We start from the raw sequence: 24,761 nt of genomic DNA, 5'->3' as shown, positions 1-24,761 counted from the left end.
CTAAAGCATCGATAGACTGTAGCTGATTTCAACGCGTTTAAAACAAACAGAGATCAGGGGGAGTTTAGTCAACAAGTTTAGTCTCTGAATTCAGGCTCAGGGACAGAGTGACATTTTGCTCTGACTATAGTGTCATTAGGCCACATATTAATTTCAAACTCAGCTGAATTATCTTGTGTTCAGTTCATGAGTTTAGTCTTAAAGTTTACTTCATGAGTTTAATGTATAAGTTTAGTATTTTAGTTTAGTCACTAAGCTTTGTCTGTAAATTTAGTTGATGAGTTTTATAGCAAAGTTTAATCTTTCAGTTTAGTCTATGAGTTTAGTATCAGTTTAATCTTTTAGTTTACTTCCTGAGTTTACTATCAAAGTTTCATCTTTTAGTTTAGTTCCTGTGTTTAATATCGAAGTTTAGTCTTTTAGTGTAGTATTTAGGGTTTGCTCCATAGTTTAATGTCAAAATCTACTCTTTTAGTTCAATGAATTAGTTTAGTCTGTAATCTGTCTAGTCTCTAAGTTTAGAGTTAGGGTTTAGTTACTAACTCTAAACTCAGGAGGAGTTTAGCATCTAAGTTTAGTCTTTTAGTTTAGTTCTGGAGTTAATATCACAGTTTAGTCTTTTTGTTCAGTTCCTGAGTTTAGTCTTTAGGTTTTGCTCCTCAGTTTAATGTCTAAATCTACTCTTTTAGTTTAGTTACTTAGTTTCATCTGTAAGTAATGTTCTGAGTCTACTCTTGAAGTTTAGGGCGAGGCTTTAGTTACTAACCGCAAACTAAGGAGGAGTTTAGCCTCTAAGTTTAGTCTTTTAGTTTAGTTCTCGAGTCTATTATCAGAATTTAGTCTTTTAGTTCAGTTCCTGAGATTATTTTCTAAGTTTACTCTCTGAGTTTAGTCTCTAAGTTTAGTCTAAATTTAGTCTTTAGGATTTGCTCCTCAGATTATTGTCTAAATCTTCTCTTTTACTTTTGTTACTTAGTTTCATCTGCAAGTTTAGTTCCTGAGTCTAGTCTCTAAGTTGATGGTTAGGGTTTAGTTACTAACTCTAAAATCAGGAGGAGTTTAGTGTCTAAGCTCAGTCTTTTAGTTTAGTTCCTGAGTTTAGTCTCTAACTTTAGTTTCTACATTTAGTCTATGATTTAAGTTCCTGAGTTTAGTCTCGAAGTTTTATTCTTCATTTTAATGACTAAGTTCAGTCTTTTAGCTTAGTTAAGTTTTGCCTCTGAGTTTAGTTTATGACTTAAGTTTCAGATTTTGTTAATGAGTTTGGTTTCTAAGTTTAATGCTTGCATTAATTCACTAAGTTTGGTGTCTGAGGTTAGTTCCCAAGTTTAAGGTACTTTGTGATTTGTGCAAGTTCCGACTGTAACAATCAGCTTTGTAAAACCTCTTTCAGGGCTGTTTTCCGGAAGAAAAATGTATCTAATCCAAAACAGGTACTTGTGAGTGATCCTGAAAAACAGCTGTGCGGGGTTCTGATGCTAATTCATTGAAATTGGATAAAACAAATACTGACTGGTTAAACTCAGAGAGGACAACAAGTACAAATTCTGCCCTTTTGATGTCCACATTGAGTAGCTTCTCTTCAGTAGCATTATAAAATTCACTCTAGTGGCTGAAATCCTCCATCAATAAACAAATAATATATAAACTAAAGCTTGTCTGAGGTCCGGCAGCATCTACAGCTCTTTGATTGATGAACTATGACGGTGTGGATGATGGAAAATCACCTTGTACAGTCTCTCCTCAAAACAAACATTTATTTTATGCATCACAGACCAATGCACAGTGGGTGGACGATGAAAAATGACGCCCTTTGCGGTTGTGGAAACCATGAACTGGCCTTAAGTTCAGTCTCTGAGTTGCATCTTTAAGTTCATATTCAAAATTTGTTCTTTAGTTTCGGAGTTTAGCCTCTAAATGTAGTTTGTAACTGTAGAATCTAAGTTTAGTCTTTGAAGTTTCATTTCTGAGTTCAGCCCCTAAGCCTAGATCCTGATTTTAGTTTGAGTCCAGTCTTTAGTTCCTGGGACTCTTTTGTCTGCGTTTGATCAGAGCAGCTGATTTCCCTCCAAAGCAACAACCTCATTGACCGATGACACACCCACATCGAGTATGTATGTGCGTGTGTTTAAGGGGTGAGGGAGGGGGTGTCGGGGTGGGTGGGGTCACTCAAATGTAGGTCACACTACGTCCGTCATCCAGGAGGAGGCGGGTGGTGCAGTGAACATCCTGCACACTGTCCTCTTTGTTTCCTTCTTCACTTCTGCTTCATTTCTAACTCCTCTGCCTGTCCTTTAACTTTTCTTTGCTCTGTTATCTTCTTTCTTTTGTTTTCTTCTCCATTTCCAATGATAAACCAGGTGAAAGCATGGAAAGGATAAAAATCTTTTCACACTGGCCCATCTGTGCAGCTGGCGTCAGAGAAAGGCATGATGGGAGTTTGTTTTTGCTGACAGCCGATTCCAGACCAACGTAAACAAAGTCTTCCTGCATCGCTCTGCTCTCGTTTCCGGTCGACGACCAGCGTGTCATCACAAAAATCCTTTTTCACCAACTTGGTGCACAACCACATGAGCTGCGTTCAAACACCCACAGCAATGAACACTTTCAGGTTTTAATGAGAACAGTTTGTACATAACTTCAGCTCTTTGTTTTCTTTCTGTAAAGCACACTGAAGACATTTCCAAAGAGTTTCCGGCCTTTTTTACACATGCAGGCCTCAAGTGGATCTCACTCAAAGGGTTTTCTTTATATTTTACCATTTTGTGCAACGCAGGAAAAATTGAAGGCATCACAACTATGAAACAACACATTTGGAATTATGCAGCACGTTTGAAATGTTTCTCACCTTCTTCTGCTTTAACACTGTCTGGCATCCAAGAGGTTCTGGACTGAAGAAGCATCTGGATGAGAGATGAAACTTCTGCAAGAACAAAAAGGCAGTTGTCAGTGTTTTGAATTCTGAACAAATGTCCAACAACAACATCAGTAGAGAGCCAGGCTGAGCACAGTGGTGGTGGTTTTTGACATTGAAGAAATTTTCTTGAAACGTTTAGAACTGACCTTTATGTCTTAAACTAATGCCGGACTGTCATCCTCTTAAATCAGCCATAATATAGATCACTGCTGCAGATAAATGAAGGTGTTTACTGATAATGCTAAAGCCTAGAATGATTAAGTGTCACTGATCCTGTTGACCTTCTTAAGTACTTCTTATTTAGGACATTCCTAAAGGGTGTGGGTTCTGCATTTTCGAACATGATGTGGGGTATTTTTGCGATATTCTTAGACAAACATTTCGTGTGCAGAATGCTGGTTCGCATAAACAGCAAAGGAAAGAGACTTTAACAAGAAAAAAACGTGAAGAAGCGTTAAAAGGAAGGAAATAAAACCACACTGACTCTGTGCTATCACACGGTTTCAGGTTTCAAATGAAAGAAAATATTGTTGCAGCTGTGTATCTTTTAAAATGTTTAATAAAATAAACATTAAAAAAAGAAGCAAAAAGGGTAAGGTTTTTAAAGTAAACACATAAATTAAGGAATGAAATTTATAAAAAATAGTGTGTATATTAACAAAGAATTACTTCATTAAAAGTAGTAAAACTGCAAAAGGAACATTTCCTCAGGTCAGAACTCTGATCTGAAAGGCTGAACAGACCAGATTGGGTATATTCGTGTCATTTTATGGATGTTTTTACTGATAGAATAGTTTATTACTGTATAAAAACAGCTGTAATAAATTATTTGGTTTGATAAACAATAAAAATATTGTTGTTCACGTTTAAGGAGACACTTGTGGTTTCTTTCCAACGAAAGAAAACATTTACAGTTGGCGTTTTACAGGATTTAAAATGTTTGTGAATTAAAACTGTTTACGATTGTTTCAGGATATTTTTTTTTTAAAAGCGGCTTATTAAATTATCGACTCCTTGGGAAAATCCCAAAAAGAAAAGGCCATTTACAAGTTGTGCTTTTTGCTTACTTTGAACAGCAACTGTCTGGAAGCTAGGATTGTTTTTCTGTTTGCAAAAGAAAAACATACATAAAATGTTCATTTTAAAGGGTTTGTTTTGGTGTTTTTGATATTTTCTTTAACTGAACATCCATCACATTTTAGTTTAACAAATAAAACCTCCTTCTCTACTGATATCACTTCATTTAAACATTAAAAATTGTTCTAAATCATCTACAAACACATTCGAATATGCCCAAGTCACCAACAATATACTTTCACTTTATTTTTTGACATTTTGCATCACCTAATGTGAGTAAATAGTGAAGATGAAAAACATCCATTTATTGCTCAATGACAAATACTTTATTTAATGCACAAATTAGAGAAATATCCGAAGAATTTATCTATTTTATGGCCAACATAAAATTATATCATTTCATCACAGCAGCTACAAAGCGGTTGAATGTCTCTCCTGCAGAAATTTTTAAAAAGTCTCATCAGCTACAGTATTTTCATGAAATTTTAAACAGTTGAATAATTTCGAATTCAACTGTTTTTCCACTATTATTGATTTATTTAATTGTATAACAATTTCTGACATTTAAATGTTAAAATTAATCATGTAGAAAAGTAAATGTAATGATAATGACACAAACATGTAAAAATTCTGTGATTAAATCTTTTTCAGGTGAAAAAATGCCAAAACTAATTCATACTTTCAAAGAAAAGAATTAAGTATTTTCTAAGATATGAGGGTTTTTATTATTTTTTGACCTGCAGTTATCAGAAAATTATTTTTTTGGGGGGGTGATTTTGATTCAGTTTATTTATAACATCCTGACAAGATGTAACAAAAATACAAAAGCTCGGATTGGAATAAAGGATAAAATCATGAACTTGTTTCCCTCCTGATGCTTTCAGGGCCACGAGACGCTCAGTGTCTGACTTTAATGGGAGAATAAGAATTAAAGGATCAGAAAATTGGGTTTAAATTTGGTTAGATTACATGTTTACAAGACAATAATAAGCAATTTTATTTCTCCTCTGATCATTTAATAATAATAATTTAAATCCATGCAGCAAAACCACGATAAACAAGAGATAATATTCAATGAACAAATTAAAAACAATGAAACAAATGAAAGCCAGCCAATCCAAAGCTGGTCTATAATCTCTAAATAAGAGCAGATTTTTGAAAGCAGACAGAGATTTAATTTCCATCAAAACTTTGACAGGTGGAAGGAGGCCGAGGACAAAGATCGTGTCTCAGTAGAAGTCGTCATGGTTTATGTTTAATTTGGTTTTAAACAAAAGCACAAAGATTACTTTAAACAGCATTTTATTTTAATCTGAAATTTTAAATCAATAATTTTAGAGAAGTAATGGACCAACTGATGGTACTTAGATTCATTTAAATTATCTATAATGTTTTTGAGTTTGTGCTATTTTCAATTTATTTCTCTTGATCAGAAAATGTCATAAAAACTTGGATTAAAATATGTAGACTGTAATGTTGAAAGTTCATCAGCGCCAAGAAGTTGAATGTAAAGGATTTAAAAATGCAGGTTTGAAATGTTTTATCGGCCTGGACAGTAAGTTTCTGTGAAGGAATGTTAATCCCATCAGTCGAGCTGTTTATGATATTTACTCTGATTCTTTTATTTGGCTTTAAAAAAGCAAATTCTGAGCGCGTCGGCTAATTTCGGGCTTTTCTCAAACAGGAGATAAACCTTTTTGCTTTAAATCCGGAGGAAACCTTTCTTTTTCTCACGTTCATTCCTGATTTTTTAGAGTTGCTGGATCCTCAGCAGAGAGGCTGTTTGCTTTCTAGGAACTCTCCGAGTGAAATCTGGACGTTTTCCAGAGGTTTTTTATCAGCAGCCTTCTAAATAAGGAAACCATGTCGATGTGCTGTGCTTTCCTCTCAGGAGCTGGAAAAAGATCCCGGCAGTGAGTCTGCTCTCTGAGCGTCGAGGTCGTTTTAGAGTTTTTGTTTAAGAGCTGAAAGAAAGAAAAGAGTCGGGAGGCAGCTCTGAACCTGAACTCTGCTGCTTTTATTTACTAAAACCTTTTAAAGGGATCTGAACTGTGCTTCTTCCTCACAGGAATAATTAACTTTCATTCAGTTGTATTTTTTCTTAAAGTAACTGTGTGCACATTATTTAAAAAAAAACAGACAATGTAACATTAAAATTGACACTATAAATAAGCACGATATGGTTACTTTTTACTGGTATTTTATGCTGTGCAACAGAGGTGACGAATGCAAGTTAACATGACTCATAGAAACACTAATAAATAAGGCTGAAATAAACCAGAATGGTCCTTTAAATATTTGGCCCAAGAGCCTCAAAACAAACCATTAATTTACACTCATGTCTTATTTTTCATCTTCAGTTAAAATATTGCTGAAGCAAACAGGGGGAAAAAAATCATTTCAACATCTTCTAGAATCTAAAATCTGAAAGAGAAGTTTTTTTGCTCCAAGTCCATCATGTGTTCACTTCAAGGTCTTCAACCGTTGTCAGACAAAATTAAATCTACAGTAATCAACAGAAATGAGTTCATTGTCATGTCAAATTAATCAAAACTGCATCCCCTCTCAATAATTTCCTTTTTTAGTTGACAAGTGGGGTATTTCCTCTTATTAATGATAAAATACAGATGCTTTACAAAGGCTATATTGAAAATAAAGTAGAAACTCATCGCTACAAAAGTTAACAGACTTGTGACGACTGAAACTAAATTGAGCACACTTATTTCCAATCAGTCTATGATTGCAAGAACATGGTTAGATTATTTTCTCACTTTTAGACCCATAGACACTACATCCGTACATGCCTGCATCATGGCTCCACATGGAGAAGGATTACAGCATAAATTGAACAATACGATCACAAGACTTCACAAAGATGGAAACAGGTACGGGATGATCGGTGATCAACTGAAAATACGTTTACAGCAGTAATCAGGAGGTGATGAACAAACCATAATACCACTTATCAGAGCTGCAGAGATCGTCTTCCTAAAATGACACCACATTTGGTTCACTACTTGCACAATCTAGCTGTGGAGAACAGACGAGCGTTTCAGACTTGGCACAGGAGGTATCGATGGAAATCTTAGTGGCAGCCCAGACAGTGTGAAGCCTGGACAGAAGAAAGATTTTAAAAAACAGAACAACAAAAAAACCTTGTTGTTCAGCACAAAAATACAAACTCTCCTATGGAATATGAAAAGAAGCCTGATGAATATTGGGAGCACAGTCTTTGGTCAGATGACGCAAAGATAAATTTGATCGGCTCAGATGAGGTCCAGCATGTTTGTTGTGAACCTGCTCAGGACTACCAGTGAATGCATAGTCCTGACAGTGAAGCACGGAGGTGGGAGTGCAATGATATATGGAGCTGCATATTATGAAAATATGATCTTTTAGGAAGTGTTCTTGTTCTTAGTGCTTTAACATTTTAACTTTATTGCTTGGCGCTTTTGCACATCCACTTTTGATGAACCTGTTTGTCTGTAACTCAGTGTTATATTGTCCAGTGCAGGCCCCTTTTCGACCAGGTTGGCTCCAGTGCTAGTTTGAAGCCAATGCCTAATTTAGCACCAGCTTTTTGTGTTTCCACCAACTAAGCCCCAGCTTCAGGCTTCAAAAACTGGTGCTTTTCAGGCACCAACTCTTTGCTGGGCCAGAGTTAAGAACAAAGTACATCTCGGGCAGGGGGTGGGGTTACGGTGACCAACGATCAACACCGGAAACACAGAACCGCCATTTTTAAACAACCGAGCGAGTAGAAGAGGTAGTGTTAGTGTTTTGAAAAACGATAACTATGGAACTCTGCCTCGCAATTAACCTTAAGTTCATCTATAAAGATAAACATAGATGCTATCATCAACTTATTTTGTTTAACCGCTATGTAATGGATGCAAACATAGTCGAAGCTAAGTAGCCAAGATAACGCTAACACACCACTGTTAAGGATCAAAACATGTCTGACAATTCCCTGTCTTCTCAAACATAGTCGCTGTTGCCTGTGACTGCGATGAAGACAGGTAGCTTCTAACAGTTTGATTATTTGTTACTGGATTGCAATGTAGGCTTGCAAAGTCAGGAACAGCACTTGCATGGTTACGATGCACAAACGTTGTTGAACGGCTACACATGTAATGACATGCTGACGTTTTACTGTGACGCAATGACGTGGTTCTAACTTGAATCCTTGCAAATGGAAAAGCAAACCGGTTCTTAGAAGGCATGAGATTTGAAAGAACTAAGCACCAGCACTGAGCTAGCACCTGTTTCTTTTTGGTCGAAAATGGGTGTTAGTGCTGTTTGTCAGTGACTTAATGTTGTTGTGTTATGTTATTTGAGAACAGGTCTCTTGTGAGAATGAGATTCCATGTCTCCATGATATTACCTGTATAAATACAGGTTAAATTAAAAAAAAAAAAAAAAAGAACTCAAAAGGTGTCAAAGAGATTACAATGATAGATGCATCAAGGATGCAAAAAATACTGGCTGACAAGATGACTCCCAGTCTGTAGAGTCTTGGCAGCATGATAATGATCCAAACACACTGCCAAAATCACACAAGAGTCTTTAAAGAAGAAAGAAGTGAAAACTATGACTTGACCAAGTGTGCTGAATTCGATAGTTTGGGGTATTTTAGGGACAAAAGCAGAGCAATACAACTCCAGCAAAGAGCAGCTGAAAAAAGTCTGATGAATGAAAAACACTTAATACTGACAAAATAAAAGATCTGAATCTCAGTAATGAAAGGTGTTCTGATTTTTGACTGTTAAAATGTACATAAGAGGAAATATTCTGCTGTTCAAATTACAAAAAGTGCAAATGCTGTAAGCTGATTTAAAATCATTTGAAGTTTATGTGATATTACACAAAAAGCGTTTGCTCATTCTTCCCTCCTCAGGTCAGACTTAATGTGAAGTGACGTGCTTCCTGTGCCGCCAGTGGGGCAGCTTGCAGCTACAATACCCCCGTGGCTTCTTATACGAAGGACAGACAAAGGGAATTTCAGAACACAAACATACAGAAACCCTCCGCATACTTGCAGGATTACGTGTTCAAAACAGTTTCTATTGTGTGAGAGTCTGGACAGAACTTCTCCAGCAGCAAGCTCACATGAACACATTTGAGAGATAAGTGAACTATAACACTATAAACGTTTTGAGTCCGAGTCTGGGAACAGGAATGTTGTTTAAAGAACAGTTGGCTCATTTTCAAGCCACATGAGGTGAAACAGTCAGAGGAGGACAAGGCAGCTTCACCGCTCCAGAGGTCATCTGAGGACTTGCTGCTAGTAATGTGTCCTGATGCTGGGAGTTAGGGCAGTTAAGGCAATGCTGTTTATTCAGCTGAGGGGGAGGCAACACTGGTATTGTTACTACATTAAACAGAGATTACTGCAGTATTTCTACCACGACAAGCTGAGACTACTACAGTACTGTAATTAAATGAGCCTTAGAATACTACAGTTTTCTTACTGCTAATTGAACAGAGTTCAACTGAGGACTCTGGACAGTAACTAATGTGTCCTGATGCTGGGATCCACCAGCACCAAGTGAACGCAGCACAACGCTGTTTTTGAGGTGACAGGAGGAAATGCTGACATTTTTAACTTAAAGCTGTCGGTGCTTTTGTGCTTTTACTGCTAGTACTACAGAAGTCATTTGAGGACTTGGGATATTTTTTATTTTATTCACTTTAAAAGTCACCTCAGGCAAAACAAGTCAGAGTAGGACAAGTTCTGAGGCTGTGATCAACCAGCTGCAAGTGAATGCAGCACGACACTGTTTTTACCACATGGTTTAACTCAGCTGAGGTGACGGGAGGTATCAATAATGCTGTTACTACAAGAAACTGAGAATACTACAGTATTGTCATTACATGAAGCGGAGAGTACTACAGTATTCATGTACTTTCATTGTTGATTGAGGTCATCTGAGGACAACACGAATAATGTAAGAACAAAACAACCAACTATAAGTGAATGCAGCATGATGCTGTCTCCCTGACAGCTGCTCTCTGTAGTATCGCCATGGCAACATGTCCTATACTGTAAAGTTACCTAGCAACAGCCACAGCACTTGAAGGTGGACGAACATGGCAGCCGAGAAATAAAAAACATCCAAACTCAATTAATGTGACTAAATTTATCCACAGAGGATCTCTGAGAGGGTTTGATCTGTTGATTTTTATCTAATATTTTATTTTACTTTTTGCCATTTTATTTTTGCAATATTTTTTGTCTATTTTTCTCCATTTTGTTTGTCTCCAGTTACTTTAACTGACCTGCAGAGGGAAAATGAGGCCACTGCAGCAAGCAACACAACAAAGAAAAGAAGTCTGCACACAAGCCAAATAAAAATCAAATCCCATGAAAATAAAATTACATAACACACTCATAGCAGCTTGAAACTCACTAAAACTAACACACAGCATGTGAGCAATAGGTAGATTTTTGTACTATCAGCCGAGTACTGAAAACAAAAACCAGACAAAAGCAGACAGAAAAGTGAATCAGAATCTCATCTGAACTCCAACTGGTGTTGAGTTTGCTTCTGATTAAGGCTGGAAGAGACTATTTACCACAGTAGCAGCACAATAACCACAGTCTAGAAATAATCTTATTTTAATAATACCATGTAAGTACAATCAGAGAAATATACTTCATGTACAAAAAGTTAAAGTGCTCCATGTAGAAAAATATCTATATACTGCCACTCTTACGTAAAATTAAATGCGATGCACTCACTTGCCAGCAGCACTTGAAGGACATAGTTGAGTTAGAGCTCATTTTTACCTATTTTATAGAGTAACTAATGATTATTACCATTATTGATTAATCTCCTGATTACTGATTTTCTTGATTAACTGACTGATTGTTTGGTTTATAAATTTCCAAAATGAAAATTAGCAAATGGAGGATGAATCTCCTCTAGTCCTCGGCTGCCTCAACCACAAGCAGATTTCCAGGACAAAGTTACAGCTCGTAAAGCCAGACGATCTCACTAACTCTAGTGTGTAGCCACAGCTGTTGGAAGTGGCTTCCAAAAGTTGATCAAGGTTCCAAAAGTCTCTATTTGATCCAGAATCAGAACCGCTTGAACTGAAAAGCTACAGATGCCTCTCCTATGCATCAGTGGAGCGGCACAGCTTTGTGCAGTAACCAGGTCGCAAGAACCATGAACATGTCACTGCGATTAGTGATGACTGATGTGGTTTGGTAGGTGTTCCTCCATGAGAAGTTACAGCAAGTGTGCACAATATATAAGACAGCGTAAACATGAAGCTGACAGTAATTTAAGTACATATTGGCTTAAGACTCGTATTTCTTTGCTTACATAAACTGTTTGCTGTTGTTTAAATGCACGTGTTATATTTTGTCTACTTCACCTTCAAATTCTTTGTACATGTTCACACACTTGTGCAATAAATCTGATTCTTTGTGCAAATCTTTGACTCTGATTTCTGACCTGATGTACACTTACCCAGATAGAACAAACACATTTTCTGATGACTGTAAATGAGTGGAACATTTCAGAAAGACTAGCTAATAATAGTCCTTCAGGAACACAATGCAAATATGGGGTTTCCTCTGCCTTACAGATTCACCAGAAAGGGAACTGATTGTTAATAATTGTCCATGTTTCTTTGTTTTGCTTTTTTTGAGTGTGAAAATGAACCAGACACAAACATCATCGTATCAGTTTCCTGTATGTTTGATACCTGTTGTAGTTTGTTCTCAGCATCCTTCAGAGTAAATGACTATCTCCTCCTGCTGGCTGGTTTCTGTCACTGCAGCTCTCAGATGTTTCTTTGTCTTCAGCTGGCAACACTGAGACACAAAGCAAATGAGCAAATTAAAGAAATAAAGCAGGGCTCGCTCTTACACTTACCTGGAAACTAAGAATCAATGAGATTCTCACAGGAGAAGGGCGATACGATCTGAGTTTGCAGTGCCGTCTTTAAATAGTTTGTCCAAAAATATTCAATTTACTGATATAAAAGAGAGTAAACAAAAAAAATCCCACTTTAAGAAGCTGCATTTGTTTAACTCATCACTTCATCTGTGAAGAAATCAGCAGATATGAAAGATTTCATATCCAAACTACAGATAGATTCATGCATTTTAACAAATAAATATTTTCATTTTTGTTTCATCAAGTCCTCTCGGCTTACCTGGACTCTGGTTGTGTCCTCCACATTTCAAAAACACACTTTCTTCAGTTTCTTGTTTTAGATGCTTTTGTTATTTTTAAAAACTGCCTCTCATTTTGTTGAGACACATCTATTTTTATCAAATGATAGAAAATTATTCTGTTTTTACAAGACGCCTTTCTCTCTGTTCCAAAAAATAAAAAAATAATTTAAAAAAAAAAATCGCTGAATCCCTGATGCCAAAAACACACTGGGAAAATTTGAGCATTTATTAAAATATATCGGGTGTAAAGTTGGAGAAAATATTGTGCTGCAGAACCAACACCTGAAACAAAGCAATCAGAGAGCTGATGACCTCCCCCTTCTCCACACTTCTTCTAGCTGGATTTACTGGCAGTTTTTCCACTTTCTCCTCCAGTTTTCAAAGTTCTGTCTAAAGTTCTGGGTGATGATTTGGTCTTGGCCCTGGTCCTGGTTTTCTTCTTCCTCGAGGATACGTCGCAGTGCGTTTCGGTACCGATAACATGTCTCTCCACCTTCAGCACCTCCTCGTACAGGTAGGGCGGCTTCACGTCGAGTAGAAAGGAGAAGAGCTGCAGCAGCCAAACGAAGGAGCGTGGCAGCGTTGGCTCCATATCTGAGTAATGGCTGCTGGGGCATTGTCTGCAGAGGAGGAAGAGAAATCAGGACGGGAAATCTGGAGCACATGTTCTAATTCGACTAATAATCACTGATTTTGTCTTCACCAACATTAAATATGTATGCTGTCCTGATCAATAACTGAAAAACTTTCTGTCTGATGCCAACAGCAGAAGTCCTGAGGCTGGATATGCTCCTTGTTTCTGGTCAGTCTGAATCTCTTTTATAGTCATGCTCCAACTTTTTATTTCCGCTTAAGGAAATATCTGGCTCTTTAGCTGCTGAGTGCTCCATTGTGTTAACCAGCTTGTTTATAAGAGACTTTTTACGGTGGTTTCTCTGAAAACAGACACACAGAATAAACCTGCACAGTCAGTCAGTTTAAAGCTTCATAAAGTGAGGAGAGCTGCAGATTCAACAGATAATTCTTTGAAAGAGGTTGCTGTCAAATCAGTCTAAACCCTTTTTAACTGTTGTCTGCACTAGGACTGGATCACTGATTTTTTTTTTCACCAACATTAAAGATGTCTGCTCTCCTGTTCAATAACTGAAAAGCAACTTCCTGTCTGACATCAAAGGCAGAAGTCCTGAGGCTGGATACTCCTGGTTTCTGGTCAGATTGGAACACACTTGTACATCTTCCACATCCAATCAACTCTTCACTTACCGTCTAATATATCCACACCTGCCCCTGTTTTCAGATAATGACCACTGTTTGAACTCCAGCTCTAACAGACCTACCGACGGTCACATTTCTTGAGGCCTGGATGCCAGTACGTGGAGTTGGATGGAGTCAGGAGGTTGTGTTTCAGGGTCACGACTCCATCCAGCTTCATGTGATGCAGACTAGGACCGTCTGATCCGTCCTCATCCCCCCAGCAGAACCTGAAGCTGGACGGGCTAACTTCCTGGACTCCAGCCGGCCTGGAGGACAGCTTCTCAAAACACAGCTGCACCTGCTCCGCTATTCCTGCACAGAAACACAGCAGATAGGAATTAGAATGTTCTAACCGGTTGGCTATAAATCCTGTAAGGTCCTCCAAGGATCCTTCACCAGTTTATAGAGCAATTTCTTTGTCTTAAACAGCTGTCTGATTATTTATTTTTGTCTGAAAATCAACCTCTAGAAAGACAATCCTGAGCACTTAAAAAAAGCGTACAACCTAATGAATATTGTTGTCCATAAGTCCTGATCACAACACTGTAATGTGACTACTTGTTTGCCATCAGCTGCTTATTTAGCTACACTTTATTTTATAGTCATGCTTCAGCTTTGTATGTCTGTTTTTGGTCTCCATCAGCTCTTTAGGGAACCCTGCTCTTTAGCTGCTGAATGCTCCATTGTGTCAATCAGCTTGTTCATAAGAGACTTTTTACGGTGGCTTCTCTGAAAACAGACCCAGAGAATAAACCTGCACAATGAAGTCGTACACGCACAGCTGAGCAACAAGGTCAGTCAGCTTAAAGCATCCTAAAGTGAGCAGAGCTGCAGATTCAACTGATAATTCTTCTGGAGGCTGCTGTGATCCATTTTAAACTCAATCTCATTTTTACTTGACCCCATTTGGACTTCTGCAGCGTTTGAAAATAATGGTGTTAAAAAAAGGTTGATGAGACAAAAACGTCTCGCTGTCAGTTTGAATAATGCACATTGAAAACTATGGAAATAACCTGGTCTTTTATTATTTGTTTAAATGAAGTTTATTATGTAAAAACGTTGGGGATAAAAAATGAACAGAACATTCCCATTAAAGCTGAAATTGTAGGAGTCACACCCGGATTTCTAAAACGAATGCAGCCCAGAGAGAAAGGATTCAACCTGCAAGCTAGTTGGAAGATTTAAAACTCAGGAACAGGAAAGTGTCCACTTCACTGCCCACACCACAGAGTCAGATGTTGTTTTGCAGTCTAAAAATTCAGATTCTTACTTTTCTTTTTCATCATCGTACGCTTAAGCCCAATATTCTTTGGGAAAATTGGTTTCTTTGCCTTCCACTGTTTTCTGTGGACGAAATGGAGATAAATAATAAACACATTAGTGATAAAAACATGATATTGTTGAACAAACACCAAACATAATCAAAAGTAAACAAAGGTTTCATCATCTCATGCACACATTCCATCTGGTTCTGCTAAGCTTTTGGATTTTAGGCCTCAGTGATGTTATATTTAGCAAGATTAGAGACAGCTTAAATGGCACTGAATAAACTCACTCAAAGAAGCTACAATTATTAATTTATCTCTAACAAAAGGTACACAAACAGCTTTTCAGCATCTTGTTTATTTAGCAAATACATTCAGCTGTTCTATTGCTTTAACATTTGAAGTTACTGGTTTTTACAGCAACAGGTGATATTTCATTTTTCAAAGAAATTCAATGTTTCAAACAGAGCTGTTCAAGTCGAGCCAAGACCAACACCAGAAGAGGTTAAGTCTAACTAACTCCAAAGGAGGGTTGAATCTGAGACAAGGTTCAAGACCGAGGTCAAATGGGTTCGAGTTTGAGACAAGCCCAAGTCCTAAAGTAGCCAAAAAACGGTTGAGTTTGGCTAAAGTTAAAGCTAAATAAGCTGAGTGTGAGATAAAAGTCAGTCCATAAAGGGTCTTATTTGAGATAAGCCAGAGTCCAAATATGGTTGAATCTGATGCAAGACAGAGACAAGACCAAGTTCACAAGGGGTTGAGTCACGATTCAAGATGAAATTGAAAAGGAGCTGAGTCCAAAAGGGGGCAAAGTCCAGGACGACAAAGACTCCAAAAGAGGTATTTAGAACATAAAATGTGAATAAACATGAATAAAGCTAAAAAAAATTGATGTCTGTATACAAAATAAAGTTTTAAGATTTCAAACTGACTGCTGAAACTGCAATGAGATGTCAAGCATCAGTCTCAAACGTGATTTCTGGTTTGTGTGAGAGCGGCAGCTGACCTGTAGGTCACTGCTGACGTCTCACCTGGCAATATCCTGTCGTCTCTTCTGCTGCGCTCGCATCAAAACATCCTGCATTAATTTGTACCACCTCCTCAGGTTAAACATATCACCTGTTGATCATCAGAGAAAAGACAAAACACCGCGTTACTGACTCACAGGTGGCTGGCAAGTCCACGTCCAAATGGGTCAAGTCTTTGGCAAACAAAAACAGCACGTTTAGTAACCCATACACAACATTTAAATATTAAATACTAACCTGAGTCGCTTTGGTTACCAACTTCATTGGATAATTTCCTGAAAGATAAAGAGCAAAGTCACACACATGTAGCTGTAAACATGGAGTCCTACAGCGGAGAGGGGCAGTTACCACTCAGTGTGGTCGTCTAGGCCGAAGAGGAACTTCATGGTGACGATGATGAGGGCGGCGGTCTGGATGTCGTACCGAGGCAGGACGGGACAGGAATGAGGGTCAAATGTGTGGAGTGTTTGATCTGCCATACCGGCTTGTTCCATCAGTCTGCAGACCCAGAGGTGGAGCTCATCTGAGGGAAAAGAGAACAAGGAAGAAGTCTCATAAGCGTGTCCTGGATAGCATCAGAATGTGTCAGCAGCAGTAGTGTTGGTACCAGCAGGTGGCATCATCTGCAGTACTGTTAATATCATGTAGCAGTATTATTACCGGGCAGGTTGGTGTCGGTCAGATACCGCAGGCTGAGCAGCTCTGGGTGCAACAGAGTCTCACAGGTGATTGGAGGAAAAGCAGGAAGCTCCAGGAACAGAACCAGAGCCTGAGCCTCCTTGTGCACAATCCGGTGAGATGGGATACTCTGCAGAAACAATTCACAATAAAGTTTGCCATGAAGAATTGTAAAAACAGTTTTTAAAAAGCTGCAACAGAGAATGTCAGAGATGCAACATTTTACTGTGACAAAGTTTCAAAGTAAAAGCGTCACAAAGCAACTGAGTGGAAGTTTCAAAGCGTCAGTGTGAAAAAAACCTCAGAGCGACAACGTGACAGAGTCAAAAACCCATTTCTGACATTAGATGTGGAACAATTCTGGCTTCATCAGTCTGTTAAAGTGACAACATTCTGGTCATTCATGTATCGGTCGCTGTTTATTTCCATTAATGTTCCTCACGTCTCATGCAGAGATGCACGGTGTGGAGATAGCTGAGATACACATGATTTCTGTAATTCATGCAAGACTAAAGAACCAATCAAGACTAAATGTAACAAAACCTTGACCTGCTGTTAGATTCTGATTGATTGTTTCTCCGATCAGAGATCATTTATAATTAATAACTAATTAATGGCGTTACGACTGTTGCTCCGTGCACAAATATGTGCTGCTGTCTTTTTTGTGAAAAAGTGAAAATATTTTAGAACAAGGGTGTTTAATTCATTTTAGTTCAGGGGACACATTCAGCCAAATTTGATCTCAAGTGGGAGGACATTCTGAAAATGTTCACATTTAAGGAATTATCTTTTTATAAAACACTTTGAACAACCTGAAATTTCTTAAGAAAAATAATTTCAATTTCAAAAACATTCCTGTTTATCGTTTATACAACTTACAGATCACAGTGTTTCTACAAACGCACAAAATGTTTAGTCACGTCAAATCAAAGGTGCATCAAATGAGACACAAAATGACAAAAATGAGACAAAACATAACAAAAGCAAAAAGCAAAACAACAAAAAGTAGACAAGCTACACAAAAAAATCACGAAACAAAAACTGCTCAAAACAACTAAAGCTGAACACAAAATGACAAAAATATGAGAGAAGTGACAAAAGTCAGACAAAAAACAATAACAAGATAAAATACTACAAAAATGAGACACAAAATGACAAAAGAACAATGAACAATCTAGTATTTTACTTTATGATCAAAACAACTTGTCATGGTCAAGAAATGATTTTAAATTTATAGTTTTACGAATTTACAATTTGGAGTAATTGTCTTCTCTGTAATTTTTACACTTTATGAAGTCGCCCTGAGGGTCGGATTGGACTCTCTAGCGGGCCAGTTTTGGCCCGCGGGCCGCTTGTTTGACACCCTTGATTTAGAACGACACAGTGTGACTCGGTGTCGCTTCCAAGTCCGGACTCTCCTTGTTTCTCTCAGGGATAATTTACGCTGAAGTCACTGCCGCTGTATTTTAACTTGTGCAAATGTGCTCAGCTTTCTCTTTATGGAGATGCTCGGAAAATCCTACTCCTGTCTGATGCTGTAGGTACTTAAAAAACTTAAATAGTCCTAAATAGCCAGAGGAGACAGACTTAAGATCCAATTAATGTTGTGTGGGGAAAAAAAAGCTTTGACTCCACTATTTACTGGTAAGTGTCATCAGTCTTCAAGCTGTTAGTGTCTGTTTTCGTTGAAGTAAAGTTTTATTTTTTGGACAATTCATTCTGTAGCCAAACAGATTTGAAAGTGTGAAGCAAAATGAGTGACAAAAGCGTCCTTTCTGTGATGCATTGGGATGATATCCTTTCCTAAATCCCTTCCTATGACTAGAAGCACCGTTGCTTGTGTGCGTCTATCCATTAACTTAACTGGGTGCAGTTCAGACTTGTTGAGAGTGATACAGAAATGGCATTAGGTCCAACCTGGTAAAAGTAACCAGTGTGCCGTTTCAAACATCCAGCTGACATGTTCAGATGCTGTCAGATTAACAGAATACAGAGCATGTCTGGAAGTGGCTAAAGTGGCAGAGTCACAATCTAACAAAGTGTCAGAATTAGAGTCAAAGTTAATCTAATGTTAAATCAATCAATCAAAATCAACAGGATTCACTATAACAAGATTTAAAACTTTACTGATTACACTCATGCATCCACAAATAATAACATTTATCAGTAGTTGAATCTCTAACCTCGACTCTAAAGAGGAGAGCGTCTTTTCCGATCACCTTCATCTCTTCAGGCAGTTGTTCGTAGGCGTTCACATACGGGACGTGACCTTCGTTTACCAGCCTGAGAACGCAAAACAATCACTTCAAGAACTTTCCAGGATTTTTTAGACCCCCGCAGTCACGAGTTCCACTTAACATCATTTTCTTTTAGCCTTGGGCAGCCAGTTTTATCTAAAATACGTTACCTGAGCAGGTCGCTTAGCGTCAGCGCCTCGCGGCTCCAGACCAGAGCCAGGTGGATCAGAGCCAGAGTTTTCATCATACTCAACGGACTGCGTTTCCGCTTTAGCCGAGTCGAGAGATAGCTGGAGACATCTGTCGAACCCGACCAATCACTGGCGTCCTCTGAGGGGTATAAGGAGGGTTTCAACTAATGAAAGACTGCAGCAACAAATAACATCTCTTCATGGATTCATTATAAGAAAAAATAAAGTCATTTTAATTCACAAACCGGCTGTTTCTTTAATCTAAACTTGGTGCAAAGAGTCCATTTTTTTCAAACAAAACAGGCTAAGTGTGACATTCAGAAAACTTCCCTTAATCAGATCAGTCTTTTGTAAGATTATTTTACACAAAGTTGGGTTCAGTTAAAATCTCTGAGGGAGAAATAAGTGGAATATTGATTCGTGAAAACAAACAAAGGTTTGAGATGTAATGATAACAGCACAACACTCACCAAGTGCAAACATTTTTTGCCTTCACACGTCAACATGTGGCTCACATTAGTAAACACTCACGGTTATTGAACAAGCTGAGTGCTGTTGGACATTTTAGATAAAACAATGATCTCTAAAATTGTTTAAATTGACAAATAGAGGAAAAAAGAGAGCTCAGTGTAGAGCTGATAAAACAAAATTACAGGAATATAACTAGCAGGCGAGTCAGTAGTTGTTGCAGCAGTAGTGGCAGTAAAGAAGCTGTAAATGTAGTACTGTCAGTAGTAGCAGTGATAGCAGTAATACCAGCCTTGGAGAAGCTTTCACTGTAACTGCTGCAGTGCCAGTATTAGTAGTGATCCTGAGTCTTGGGGTTTGCATGTTCTCAGCCTTAGTGCCTCTACTGTACCTGCAGTAGAGTCGGCGGCACTCGGCGGGTTCGACTCTCCGTCTGTCGCACTGGCGGACATGTTGGACGACTCGGCTGCACTGTCCGAATCCGAGTCTTGCTGAGGGGAGAAGAAAATACGGAGGGGAAAAACTGATGAACGATGACATTTTCTTTTCGTTTGGGGATCACACTCAGAAAGCTTTGATCGTAGTCTAAATTCTGCACGCAACAAAATCAGAAGCGATACTCATCTCGGTGCGTAGAAAATGAAAACACAAAACAAAGGACATTTTATAATCAAACGATCTGACAAATATTTAAAAAAAAAAGCTCTGGAGAAGCGATGCACTGTAAGCAACATAAATGGATGAAGTGAATGTGAACTACATTCGATACTATAAGTAGCAGCATGAATGTGGTCCAGCATGTTAGTAAATCACATTAGATATTGTACACAAATGATTAAATTGCAGGAGTAAAAGCAGCATTTATTTATTTTTTGTCACAGTGAATGGAGGAACTGGATAAATAAGAAATCTCTCAGTGTTTATTTGAGTTTATTAAGAAATACAACTTAGCAAATCTGAAAAATTTAAACTTGACCAAAGCTTTTTTTAGTTTCAAAACATAAAAGCTGCAGTAGATTTAAAAATTATATTCAGAGAAAATAATAATAAATACAAATGCAACAATTACTAAAACACAAAATTGTAAAATACACAATTATTTAAAAGATTATATTTCAAAATACAAAACTCACCACTTTGAACCTGGAGCTCTTCACTGGGTTGGAGGTGTAGGCCAGTCGACTCTTCTGCAGGAAGAGTCTCCACAGTGGACACAACACGTCGTCCTGAAATGTTTTAATCAGTGAAATATCCGATCAGACACATTCTGCTGCCGCTGTGGCTGCAGGTCTAATGAGGAGGATTAAAAGCCGACCTTAAACTGTGGACTGACTCCCAACCTGAGCAGAGCGTTGGCCTGATTCCTCAGGATGAACTGGAAACCTTCACACACCATCCATATATGACCACGTTCTGAAAAAAACAGTTCATCTGTAACTGTTTATTACTGTTATAAATCTTCGATACATCAAAAAATAACATTTAATTGGTAAACTGGCTGAATATACTTTTCAGAAAGTTCCTCTAGGTGACACACGGTGCAATTATTAATAATTCTTGTGTGTTTTTTGGTGGTAAAATGCCACAGAACAGACATAAAACATTCATTGTTTTCAGGAGACATTTTCAAGAAACAGTAATTGTACTGAGATATCAACCAGAGAGAAAAAGAATGAGCGAGAAAATGACTGAAAGATTGAGTTTCATTTTGTTGTTGCTTGTAATTATAAGGAATTACTTAGGTATCATGTGTCTGCAAGTATATAAGTGTGCTCGTTATACTGCCCTCTCCCTACTAACTATAGGAGTGGACATAATATAACAGGGAAGAATACGCAAGTAGTTATGGACCTGTGTACTTTATATGTAATGTGGGGTAAATTAGAATAAACTAGACTGTTAAATATACTACTGACATCTATTTTAAATATCAGGAACGTTTTCAGTAATCAGCTGTATCACTCACCTGGTTTCTTCTTGCTTCCTTTCCTGATGGAGGAGATCTTGCTGGACCCGTTTTGAACAAAACCCGTATCCTCCACGTCTCTTGTTCTCTGAGGATGTTTGAACGCATTAGATACATTATAACAGCATCAAATTCAAACATTTAAGAAGACATCGACCTGTGTGTCGGCTGGTACACAAATACCATGTTTGCCATCTGCTGACACCCAGCAGTACTGCAGCCTGACAGCAGGAGATACAACTCTCCTTATGCCAATTTAAGCTGCAGGAGTTTAATATAAAATGTGCACAATTTCCAAGTTTTAAAAATTACAGTGCTTCACACACACTACAGGATATGATTAAGCTTATCATGGCAAAGGGAGCAATCAGCTAGGAGTGCTCCACATCACATGATCTCCTGGCGAAGCAGATGCAGACAGAATGAGAATGTGGAGCAACAACCTCCTGTAACACGTTGCAGTGAGAAAAAAAGTGGAAGGATGAAAAAATGCTTGTCACAGGTTGTCTATGCTTCTAGAGGAACTGGAAAAAACAGTTTAGTTCTAATATCCAACTTTAAAATCTTTCTAAGACCGTTTCAGTGGAGAAACTGAACTCATTGGCTTCACTAATGCCCTGCCTGCATGGTAATTTACCGAGGATAATTAAGACGGCTTCATTGAAGTAGATCCTGAGTCAGACCTCTGCTTTTCTTTTGTTTTTGTTTACCTCGATGACGTTGTGGCAGGACCTGCAGTAGAAGTGACACTCGTCTGTAATGCCCCAGTCCACCGCTGAGCACTCAGAACAGGGCTCCCTGTACCCAGCCTAAACACACACAGTTAAATACACAGGTGAAAAAAAAGACAGCAACACAAAAACAAAACATTGTTTAATCTCAACCCACAATGCTCTTTGTGTTCTGTACCTACACAGCTTGAATATTAGAAATATTTAACTGGTACTTATTTGATCAAATCTTCACATGAATGACTAATCAGCTAATGAAATAGAGCAATAATCATTTAATCATTTTTTAAAATCACAACTAGTGGGAAACACCAAATTTTTTAAAATAGAAGGCTTGCTGTTTTAATAGTTAAATATAATAGTAAAGTAAAAGTTTGGAAGTTGTAATCTTTGGATTAACATAAGTCATTTGAAAATGTCCCCTTCGGCTCAGAAGTTACTACCTGGCAGTATTTTTTTTTTATTTTTTTTTTACAGAACATAATAGTTAAAATGACCACAAGCTGCAGTCTGAGAATAAATACTGTAAAACTGTATCAATAAGGGAAACTGCACAAATTAAATTATTTAATAACCACTTTTATGTCTATAACTGAATGTCAAACTATACACTATGACGTTAGCAACATTATATAATATCTTAAAGCCATTTAAGACACTAAAAAAACTGTCCTGCAATATTAGCAACAACTACAGGCGAAACTACATTTAAAAAGTGGCAATGTCATCTTTCCTCCCTTATTGGGAATTGTAAACAATTCTTAAAAGCTACATTAACAGTTTTCACTTTAAACCTTTGCTGAGACTTTCGTCATATGAACTGACAGACATTTAAATATTATTTGAAATTTAAATGTTAAAAATGTAATTAAATTACTTAAGAAGTATTTAAGCTAATCCGTTTTATAGCCAGAAAAACTGATGTGTACACTTTTCTTTAGATAAGCAGTTAGTTATGCTGATTGTTAAATAGGCTCATAATGATTCACTTAACCCTATTAAAATCAGTTGTAGACCGTTGTAGGCTGAAGTTTGCCCGAAAAATCGCAAAATTCACATTATTCACAAAGTTTGATTAGCATCGATTAGCTAAAACCAGCGGTCGTTATTAGCTACGTAACGTTAGCCACAAACTTTACAAAAGCAACAGAAATGTGAAGCACAATCTACCGTATATTCGTCATCCATGCTGACTTAAAATTAAGGTTTTATTTCAATATATAGTCCGTCCATACAGATACTCGTGCGTCTGTTTAGGACTACTTCCTCCTCTTCTTCTTCTTCTGCTGCTACTACTGCTGCTGCTTCTGCGGCTGATTCTTCTGCTTCTGTGATTTGCAGCAGACTGAACGCTCTCCAGCACTCTGCTGCCTCCCATAGTCCATAGCACGAACTACAATCTCTTCTACTGTACTCACTGCAGTGAAAACTGAATAGCTACATGAACGCCACGATATCCACTACATTTTTGCTCTACTTTATATTATCATAATTTTGAAGATCTGACAATTTAAAAAAAAAAGCAACATAATTTAATAAATCACAAGTCAGAATGGAATAGAACCATACAACGTTTTCGGAGAATGGCCACTGCAGCTCTGATTAGTGACACTGTAGCTCACTCTAAACCTGATTATTGCTGCATCTGTGTTTCTACTGATTTTTACTTTGGTCAGTGATATTCCTGGATCATTTTCCATCTTTGTGAAGTCTCACAGTTGAATTTTTCACTTCATCTGTCAGATCTAGTCCATGTGGAGCAATGATGCAAACATGCACATGGTCAAAACTGAGAAAGTTCTGGTGTTTACAAGTCATCTTATACCAGTTTTATACACTAATACTATAATATTGTTATTATGAGATTCAGTGTTGGAGCCTGTATTTTCAATATATTATATTTAAAGCATTTCATTATTGATGGAAATAAACGCTCTATAAATAAAACACACAAAAAGCAAGTCCTGCGAATTGAAATCAGACTTTAAAGTGATGTTTCCCCTACAGTAACTTATGTCACATGCATCAAACACACTGATTTGTCGATAAAACTTCCATTATATGATCCATGTAATATAAACAAATACCCAAATGTTATAAGCATATAAACAGGTCGTCCCAATGTGTTTAATTGTGACTTTGGACAGTAGCTATTTGAAATGTTATTTTCATATTCTGTCTTTACTGTGAGGGACAGTTGTGAAATATGCTCTCCATCAGAGCTGTGGAGGTTTTTCTCTTGTATTTGTGTTGGAGTAGTGGAGGATTTGGATGAGATCAGAGGTTATAAATAGATCAGCCAGATGTCTCTCTTATTCTCTTACATAACATGAACAACAGACATGTTTTAATATATTCTTTTTTTTGTTTGTTTTTTAAAAATTTTATCTGGTTCAGTTTGGGTTTTTAAAGTGAATCTTCCATCGCAGTAAGAATCACATCCAGCCACGGTTTGGGTTTAGTTGCAGCAGCTTTTCAGTGTTTCGCTCACGAGCCTGTCAAGCTCACGAAAACACAAGCAACAAGAGAAGACGGTTTTCAAAATAAAGGATTTAGCAGTTTATGATATAATCCTTATTTTATTTCTAGTTTTACTGTTATGTTTACCACCATAACCAAGTGTTTAATCAAGTTTGCATTGAAGTCATACTTATAGAAAATTAATTAATTACCCTGTATTCATATATTTAAAAACATTCAGAGCGGAGAGTAAATATTCAATTAATATTCATTATTTTTCCATGTGGCAGAATTTATT

The 24,761-nt window shown here is 37.5% G+C and overlaps 2 protein-coding genes across 2 annotated transcripts in view; both read right to left on the bottom strand.

The window, feature by feature from the left end:
• Positions 1-12,283, bottom strand: part of klf11a (Kruppel-like factor 11a) — a 28,750-nt gene extending 16,467 nt beyond the window's left edge. The window contains exons 1-2 of the mRNA XM_022196944.2: positions 11,711-12,283; positions 2,849-2,923 (exon numbers count right to left, since the gene is read on the bottom strand). The gene's annotated coding sequence lies outside the window, so the exon portion shown is untranslated. The remainder of the gene's footprint in view (positions 1-2,848; positions 2,924-11,710) is intronic.
• Positions 12,284-12,397: 114 nt separating this feature from the next.
• On the bottom strand, positions 12,398-23,328 carry taf1b (TATA box binding protein (Tbp)-associated factor, RNA polymerase I, B). The gene is made up of 15 exons (XM_022196942.2): positions 23,174-23,328; positions 21,983-22,081; positions 21,273-21,360; positions 20,622-20,719; positions 20,440-20,532; positions 19,698-19,797; positions 18,818-18,977; positions 18,594-18,693; positions 16,393-16,540; positions 16,081-16,255; positions 15,970-16,007; positions 15,736-15,823; positions 14,710-14,783; positions 13,523-13,751; positions 12,398-12,805 (listed from the first exon to the last, which is right to left on the bottom strand). Exons 1-15 carry the CDS (start codon positions 23,189-23,191, stop codon positions 12,520-12,522), a joined length of 1,794 nt encoding a protein of 597 aa, XP_022052634.1. The 5' UTR covers positions 23,192-23,328; the 3' UTR covers positions 12,398-12,519.
• Positions 23,329-24,761: the final 1,433 nt, after the last annotated feature.

Source organism: Acanthochromis polyacanthus, chromosome 16 (assembly GCF_021347895.1).
Source record: "Acanthochromis polyacanthus isolate Apoly-LR-REF ecotype Palm Island chromosome 16, KAUST_Apoly_ChrSc, whole genome shotgun sequence".
Classification (NCBI taxonomy): Eukaryota; Metazoa; Chordata; class Actinopteri; family Pomacentridae; genus Acanthochromis; species Acanthochromis polyacanthus.
The sequence above is the reverse complement of the archived record's forward strand: the minus strand, read 5'-3'. Positions and strand labels throughout refer to the sequence as shown.